This window comes from Heliconius melpomene, chromosome 16, assembly GCF_056956725.1.
Source record: "Heliconius melpomene rosina isolate 202511_hmr_F chromosome 16, ASM5695672v1, whole genome shotgun sequence".
In the NCBI taxonomy this organism is placed as follows: Eukaryota; Metazoa; Arthropoda; class Insecta; order Lepidoptera; family Nymphalidae; genus Heliconius; species Heliconius melpomene.
The window spans coordinates 2,930,989-2,940,080 of record NC_140404.1 but is presented as its reverse complement, the minus strand read 5'-3'; the positions used below and the strand labels follow the sequence as shown (position 1 = coordinate 2,940,080).

Genomic DNA, 9,092 nt, shown 5'->3' with positions numbered 1-9,092 from the left:
TGGACATGCATGGCATTATTATAAAAAAATATTTATTTATTGATAATTATCATAAAAGAAAAGAAGTAATTTAATTGTACCAAAAAATATGGATAATTATTAAATAAATTAAATAAAATAATTACAATTTAATTTTAATTTATGATATAAGAGTTTCCTTAATATTTTTTTACATCCCTACTACAACGGATTTAATTACAAAATATAACTTTAAAAATTTATTACTTTTTTTTTTCAAATATCACACTTTTTGAGTTTTTATAGAACAAAATTTACAAGTGAGTAACTTATCGTTATTGGTACATATTACAAATTAAATGTCGTAATATTAAGTATATTTAATATACCTTGTAATAATAACACGCATTAATTGTTTTATAATTTATAGATTTTTAACCAATGTTCTGGCAACAACGTCATCAGCCAAAAAGAAGAAAACACGTTAAACTTGACGTGGACTAAAGTAGCTGGCCCACTTAGTAAAATAATAATGTACAAGACATTCTAATTATTTCAGCATCGAAACAGAGAAAATATACAAGTTTAAGTGACTGGATGTGAATTTATAAGGGGAAATGGCTCTATTTATCGTAAGTTCACATATATTTATAAAACATGAGACCGCATTGACAGGTAAAAGTCATTTACTTAAGTAAATTTCGGCATATCATGTAAAAAGAATATTATACTTCTTTTTCACAGAAAATGTATAGTGTAACGTGCTTGGCATTATTGTCAATACTTATAAGCAAAGAAGTAAATGCAGCAGCAGTTATATCCATTGATTTCGGATCAGAATGGATGAAAGTTGGTATCGTGTCACCTGGTGTCCCTATGGAAATTGTCCTTAATAAAGAATCTAAGAGGAAAACGCCAGCTGTTGTAGCATTTAGAGATGATGTTAGGACATTTGGAGAAGACGCTGTTACAGTAGGCGTGCGATTCCCAAAGAATTCATACAAATATCTCCTGGACATCTTAGGAAAACCATATGATCATCCTTTAGTGCAAGCATACAAGTAAGTGTAATGCAATTTATAAGCGAATTAGATTTTAAAAACATTTTTATTTTTTATCAAGTGCTATACTTGCTGCTTCGAAATCCTATACTTTATTATACTTCAAGTTAGATTAAAAATAAAGCAAACCTGCTTGTAATAGCATTTTAAAAGTCAGAATGGCTGCATGTCATAGTTTTCTAATTTTATAATGAAATATGGGAAATATATTTCCTGTTGTAACATTTAACTAGCATTGCATAGGCCAGAGTTAATTATTACTTTATTATTTGTTCATTTTTTTAGAGAAAGATTTCCATACTATGATATACTACCAACAGACAGAGGGACACCTGAGTTTGTTCATGATGACAACACTAAATATACACCTGAAGAGCTTGTTGCACAATTGTTGGCGAAGGCCAAAGATTTTGCTGAAATAAGCCATGGTATGATATTAGATATAGATCTCTTACATTTACTATCATAAGTGATTAAATATATAGCCCCCAGAAAGCAAAATTGTCATATCTCAAAAGAAGGCCCTTCACGCTTTCACAAGTTTGCTTTTTGGCATTGATATGTTTTTTTAACAAATATTGTGATATAGTGTGACTGTTTAAAAATTGGTAATTACATATTTTTAATACAAAAATAATTGTTTTTTAACAATTTTTATTAGATTTATCTGTAACTCTTCGGTGGTTCAATAGGCCACCTGCATTCAGCATATAATTTACAGCTACAGGAGGATTATGTAGCACCAGTAGTACTTGGTGTAGAAGTATGTGTTATTTAGTTTTTTAATCTTTAATCTATATGTTTTCCTTAAGGTCAACCTATATCTGAATGTGTCATAACAATCCCTGGTTACTTCAACCAAGTTGAGCGTAGAGCTATGAAAGAGGCAGCGGCACTCGCTGGTCTCAATGTGCTGCAGTTGATCAATGATTATACAGCTATTGCCATAAACTATGGTATATTTAGGAGAAAGGTGGGTTTATTTTACACTATGAACTACTGAGATATCCCAAGAAATATGTTTGTTGGGATATCTTAAGATTTAATTTTCATATAATAATGTACTGGAACAAATTTAATTTTTACAATGTGAAATTTTATTTACTAATGAATTACACTTTTAAAAAGTTATTTTTAATTTTATTAAGTTTAAGATCTTATTTTTAATTTTATCATAATGGCTCTTTTAAATTTGATAAGATTTTGCATAGATTGTTGTAATAGGAATATTAATTACACTTAATCTTAGTTGGAAAATGCTTTTATTCATACATCATTCACTAATACCAAAGTTATATAGCTTAAATATAAAAAAGATATAAAATACAATAATTTATACAGGAAATTAATGAAACCGCATGGTACACACTCTTCTTTGACATGGGAGCAGTTTCCACCAAAGCTGCCCTAGTTGAATTCAAAACAGTTAAAATAAAGGACAAAGGCTATGTTGAGACAGTTCCACAGTTGCAAGTCATTGGTGTTGGATATGATAGGTATAAAAAGTTATATAAATTTCTTTCTGTAGGATTTTTAGGGTAGGTAGAGGGTTTAGACACAGAACTTCACCCATCTGCCAATTTTCGAGGCATTGTGTGTTGAGTGGCATAACTACACAACCTTTATTATCTTAGTAGAGCAAGGAAATCAAAATAATTTAATTGTAATAATTTCTATGAATGGGGATTTAGCAGCTACTCCAATCGAATTACTACTATTATTTTGAAAAAAGTTATAGAAAGAAAACAAAGTTGAGAATGGTGAGTCTGGTATTATCCAAAAATATAATGAGAATGTCGTCGCGGAGTGGCATTATCGTGTGCGACAGTTGTGAGTTTGATTCCTACTTGAGGAAATGAAATACACAATATTTTCATTTTATCGCTCTGGTAAAAGGCAAAACACGGCGTCGAATTTCGCCATGCAAATCGCAATGTCTCGAAAATTCAGCGGAAACTGAACTTCAGAGTGTCTTCATAAGATTCCGTACTCCTATCTATAATTATATTTCAAGAACACTCGGAGGACTAGAAATGACATTACGTTTGCGGGAACATCTAATCAAAGCGTGGCAAGCGAATGGCGGCGGCGACGTCAGGGCTTCACCACGCGCTATGGAGAAGTTACTAAGAGAGGCAGAGAGAGTTAAAATTGTATTGTCTGCCAATACTGAACATTATGCCCAAATTGAGAGCCTGCTGGATGATAAAGATTTCAAACACTTGGTGAGTTTAACTTATTTTATTTATCCAAATAAGTCTTGTCTATAGTTGTCTTGTTTAATATTATAAAAAGTGTATTTTTTTATGTGACTATAAGCAAAGTGTATTTTTGAAGTCAAGTTTGATTTTAAAGTAAAGGTCATAAACATAAAAATATACAGTTGAATTGATAACCTAATTATTTTCTTACAGAAGTCGGTTAAAAATGGAAAATAACGTACCATATTAAATATCATTAATATTCTTCACCAGTTTGGCAATTCCAAAATTAAAATCCCACATCTCAATGATGTTTTTTTGAGTATGTATCTGTAGAGTTTCGATTATATATAGATCATATATTTGATATATATGATAATAGACAAAATAAATAAATAGTTTCCTGTACATTATCTACTTATACAGGATAAATAAAATAAAAGAAGAATACTGTCTGTTTGCCATACAAATAATACTTACATCTTGAAAGTTTTACTTTAGTGTAGACAAAACATATGGCAAAATTAAATGTAAAATTACTTTTAATGCTTTCATTAAAAAAAAAATATACCAACAGGTGTCCCGGGCAGACCTGGAATCAATGTGCGCCGATCTCTACCCACGAGTGTCAGCCGTAATTCAACGCGCAGTGGCCGCAGCAGCTGGTTCAGGGACCGGAGCTCGTCTTGTAGTGGCCGGTGGAGCATCCCGAGTGCCTGCTGTACAGGAAGTGCTAAAGTCCACGAGTGGACTTGAGCTCTCACGATCTATCAATGCTGATGAAGCTGCTACTATGGGAGCGGTTTACAGGTAGGCATGATGCATCACTCACATAGGTTGTTGGATGGCATAACCCAAAATTCCATTCTGTTTAAGTAGAATAGGGTCTCAGTTATTGAATTATTGATGTAAAACATTGGAAGCGTGTGTTCTTTGTTGTGTTTTACACATTGTTATTAGGTCGAGCCTTAGTAAATTTTGTATTAAAGATTCACAATCAGAATTTGAACCATTTGTAATAATTGTAGCTTAGGTCAAAATACAACATCATGCTAATAGCGAGCTGGTGTGGTGATGGATTCAGGACTTGAGCATAAAATCTCTTCAGAGGGTACTAGTAAACCATTTATGTTACGGTTCATATGGTTTATAGCTCTTAGCACATTATATAGCGCTTGTGTTTAAGATATTTTTTAAGACTATATATTTTTTTCTTGATGGATGGATTTGTAAATTTAGTGTATGTGAACTAGAAGATAAATCATAATTATATGCTTACTGAATATAATATTTGTGTGGATCTGATGTACATCTTGTATAATGGTAATAATTATGTATAATTTTGTTATATTTTATAGGGCAGCATCTTTAGCAACTGGATATAAGGTTGCTCCCCTCAATGTACGAGATGCAGTCATACTACCCATACAAGTTGTGTTCACCAGACATGTTGAAGGCAATGATAAATTGGTTAGTTTTTTAAATTTCTATTTTACGCTATATGTCGCTTATAGGTGCTTTAAGACACTCTTGTATCTCTACTCTCTGCCGAAATCTTGAGGCTTTATGTATTGAGTGGCGGAAGCCAGAATCGCGCTTTGCCTTGTTACCAGAGCGAGGAAATTATTTTGTTTCCCTGAGTGAAAATTGAAACCACAGCCATCGCACTGTACCCTGACTGCCTCAATGTATATTATGTATATTAATAATTACATAATAAATGAGTTCATTTGGTTAAATAATTAATGAAAATATGAAAGTAACAATAGTTTATGGTAGATTTTTTAAAATATTGATTTATTTTTCTTTCATTTCAGGAAACTGTAAGCTTAAAATTTTATTACAAAATCTTGTTTAAATGTCTTAATGCTTTCTGTTCTGTTTCTGTTTTCTTTGGGTTACCTTAAATTTATTTATATTTTATTTACTTTTAATTATTGTTTCCATCATACATTTTGATTACTGCTAACAATAATTAGAGGATTAAATATATTTTCTATATTTCAGATAAAGAGAACACTATTTGGACCAATGAATCCCTACCCTCAAAAGAAAGTCATCACATTCAACAAACATTCAGATGATTTCAGTTTTAATGTTAACTATGCAGAATTAGACCACATCCCGTCGACTGAAATAATGAGCATCGGGTCATTGAACCTATCACAAGTAGTACTGTCTGGTGTTAGCGATGTATTAGCTAAGAATACAGGAGAAAACATCGAACATAAGGGTATTAAAGCGCATTTCAATATGGACGATTCTGGTATACTCAACTTAGTTAATGTAGAATTTGTTGCGGAGAAAACTGTTACAGATGAAGATGACGATAAAGATAGTACTTTGTCCAAAATAGGTAGCACTATTAGCAAATTGTTTAGTTCGGATTCTGAATTACCAGAAAAACCCGAAGAAAAGGAGGAGGAAAAGCCTAAAGAGGCAAGAAATGATACGGCCAAAGCAAATGAGACTAGTACGGAAAAACAAAATGCGACAGAATCTGAAAGTAAACCTAAACCAAAAATCGTAATAATGAAGGAGCCAATTCAAACAGATGAACAGATACTAACCCTATTGCCGCTAACATCGGACGAATTTAAAATTTCCAAAACAAAAATAAATAAATTGAATAATGTTGATAAGAAACGTATAGAACGAGAAACGGCATTGAATAATCTGGAAGCTTTCGTCGTCGATGCTCAATTGAAAATCAATATGGATGAGTACGCAGAGTGCGGTACACCTGAACAAATAGAAGAAATACTAAGGATTTGCGCTGAAATCTCTGAATGGCTGTACGATGATGGATATGATGCCGAAACAGAAATGTATGAGGAGAAGCTTAACATATTGAAGGAAAAAACAAATCCCATATTCTACAAGCACTGGGAACATAGAGAGAGACCAGATGCAGTGAATGCTGTACGTAACCTCATTAATAGTTCAAAGGAATTCTTGAAAATGGCTCAAAATTTCACAAAAGAAGCAAATTCCGAAAGAGATATATTTACGGAAGTCGAAATAAATGTTCTAGAAAAGAAAATTGAAGAGACCGAATCATGGTTGGATAAATCTATTGAGGAACAGAATGCCTTGAAAAAGAATGATGATATCAAATTGTCTGTAGATAGTATTAGAGAAAAAATAACCAATCTCGACAGGGAAGTGAAATATTTACTTAACAAAATGAAAATTTGGAAACCCAAGAAACCAGTTAAGAAAGATGAAAACAAAACGGAAACCATAGAAGATAAAGAAGACATTAAACCAGTTATTGAGGAAGCAGAAGAGGTCGAAGAAAATGGCCAAGCGGAAGCTGCCGAGGAAACTACGGAAATACCACAGCTAGAAGAAAATGTTGAACATTCCGAATTATAATAGTGATGTGTGGAAAAATTTAATTTATTTAGTCTAATTTAGTTTTTTACTTTGAAAATAGGTGTGTTCCCTTTTTGTACTGAATTCAAAGCACAAGTTTAGATAAAAAAAGTCCCAATCATAAGTTATGGGGTATGATTAAATATATTTTTTTAGAGTTTTTAAGTCATTTCACATAACAGTATTTAGAAACTTTAATTAGCTTATAACTCATTGAAATTTTACTAAGTATATTTTGTTATTTGTTAATGTTATTGGTTACTTAATTGTTTGACTATACTATTCTGTCAGTTAAATAATAATTGATGTCTCTGATAGTGACATCAGCCCTTTATTTACTGAAAGCAACGAATTTAAAAGTTTGTCTATATAAAAAAATTGATACTATAAAATATTTGTCATGATTATTTTTAATATGCTTTCTTAAATAGTGTCATACCCCTATGGAATGGAGGCTTAACTACAATTAAGTTATTACAGTATAAGTTTGTATGTGTGTCATTTACCCCTTATATATATTATATTTATAGATTTTCAAAGCTCTCATTTAATATTAATATACTTAATACCATGTACTGAAATAATAATAGAAAACGTTAGTGCAAAAAGCGAACGCGTCGTTTTGACTCTTAATAAAATCTCAATTGGCCGCAATTCCTTTTTTTTTTTTGAATATTTCTTATTTAGAACAATACAATTAATTTGTATTTTTAATGTGGTTAATTTTGTAATAAAATGGATTTTAACATTAAATGAAATTACTGATTAATATTTCATTTCAAATTAAAATGAAGTACTTAAGTCCAAAGTTACTATTTGCAACAATTAAAAATACAAATTAGTTCTGATATACAAAAACAGTATATTTATTTTTGGTTGTTAATGAAAATGATTTTTTTAATATTTCAAGTTTGTTATCGGATTGTTATGAACGCGGCTATTTCGGAAAACTTTTTGCCTCAAATCATATGAGATTATAATATTGGTTAATCAATGAAATAATTAAAGAATTAATATAGAAAGGCATTAAAATGTAATCGTCTATTTGGCCGTCTCAACATGATGCTCCAAAAATTGGACATTGTTTGTGGAACGGAGTTTAACACCAGTGTCATGTTTACGTTCATTTTTATTTATTTTCGTGAAAACCCGGACGAAGCCCAAGATAGGAGCTAGTTCATTATTATTTCATTGAATAACTAAATGTTTATTGAGAAATTTTATGTGCTATTGTAGCGAATGTAAGGTCTGTTTAGTTGTTCTGGTACTTGCTGGCCATTGATGTAATATGTTATTGAAATGAATTAATTACTACGACTCTACAATTCGACATTTGAACTACACAAATATTATATTTATTAGGCAATCGGTTGTGGGTTCAAGTTCCATCTAAAAAACGTTTACACTCAAAATATATTTATTTCTGTGGTCTAAGAGAAACGGTGTATTGACTATTGTTTCACGATGAAATGTCTAAATTGACGGAAAGTGGAGAGCAGAGTGAAGCGTCACTAAGTTGAGTCACTTTGTATACTACGTAAAACGGATGAATGATGTAACAAAAAAAATACCTGAGTATGTATAATTTGTATGTTTGTCGTGTTAGCGTTAAGTACTATGTCGCTATGTGTACCGGGAAACTTTATGGTATTATGTAAAGTTTTATGTGAGATATATTCAATAACCAGTCGCAAATAAACGGAAATAAATTATTAAATTAATAAAATTAATTTGTTTTATTATTTTCAATATATCCCTTTAGATATTATTTTGATTAATATGAGATAAAGAATTATAATCTAATTGAATAACAGTGGCCAGTCGTGGCGCAGGGCTACAAAGTGCGACTGTAAACGCGAAAGGTTGTTGGCTCGATTCCCACTCGAGGAAATTAAATATTTAAGTTTTTCATTTATTCGCTCTGGTGTCGAAGCAAAGCGCGGCGTTGAGAACCGCCACTCAACATGCAGTGCCTCCACAATTCAGTGGAAAGTGGGGTACTCGAATTGGTACGGAAGTTTTTTAGTATATAGGTACATTTTAAAACTTGGTGTAATAAATCTAATACAGCTAGCCGCCATGGGAGCTAATGTTCTATAAAAACAACACGTTTTGATTTGATTCCATAAGTATCGTTGCGTGCGGTAAGCTTTATTAGTTACACGTATTCCAATTTCCTTTAGAAAGTGCCATTATATTTTTTATTTGCCAGTCTCTTAAATGGGTCTAGTTTTATTTCAAGAAATGCACCTATATTTGTAATATAGGTTCCCGGTCTATACGTGTAAAAGGAAATGTGAAATATGTAAATTTTCAAAGACGAGTTTAGACTGCGTGACTTACAGCGTGAAGCTGAAAAATAAATAGAAAAGATTAAAATTAAAAACTTGATTCGATCGTCTACGTACTAACTTACTTGGAATATATGTAGTTATTTTAATGAATCTACTTGTACCTCAATATCTCATAATAGTGTAAACTTCCATTTATGAAT

General features: G+C 31.4%; 1 protein-coding gene across 1 annotated transcript; it reads left to right on the top strand.

Moving 5' to 3' along the window:
• Positions 1-389: 389 nt before the first annotated feature.
• LOC146530686 (hypoxia up-regulated protein 1-like) lies at positions 390-8,324 on the top strand. Its single transcript, XM_085199042.1, has 9 exons — positions 390-590; positions 703-1,019; positions 1,305-1,447; positions 1,832-1,992; positions 2,361-2,515; positions 3,034-3,244; positions 3,798-4,030; positions 4,579-4,690; positions 5,228-8,324. The coding sequence occupies exons 1-9, from the start codon at positions 576-578 to the stop codon at positions 6,596-6,598; spliced, it is 2,718 nt and encodes a 905-aa protein (XP_085055168.1). The 5' UTR covers positions 390-575; the 3' UTR covers positions 6,599-8,324.
• The last annotated feature ends 768 nt before the right edge of the window (positions 8,325-9,092 follow it).

Excerpts from the sequence above, each read along its gene's own strand:
- LOC146530686 (XM_085199042.1), top strand. Across the intron at positions 1,448-1,831 it reads TTTTGCTGAAATAAGCCATG|GTCAACCTATATCTGAATGT; the intron begins GTATGATATTAG and ends GTTTTCCTTAAG. Across the intron at positions 4,031-4,578 it reads ACTATGGGAGCGGTTTACAG|GGCAGCATCTTTAGCAACTG; the intron begins GTAGGCATGATG and ends TATATTTTATAG.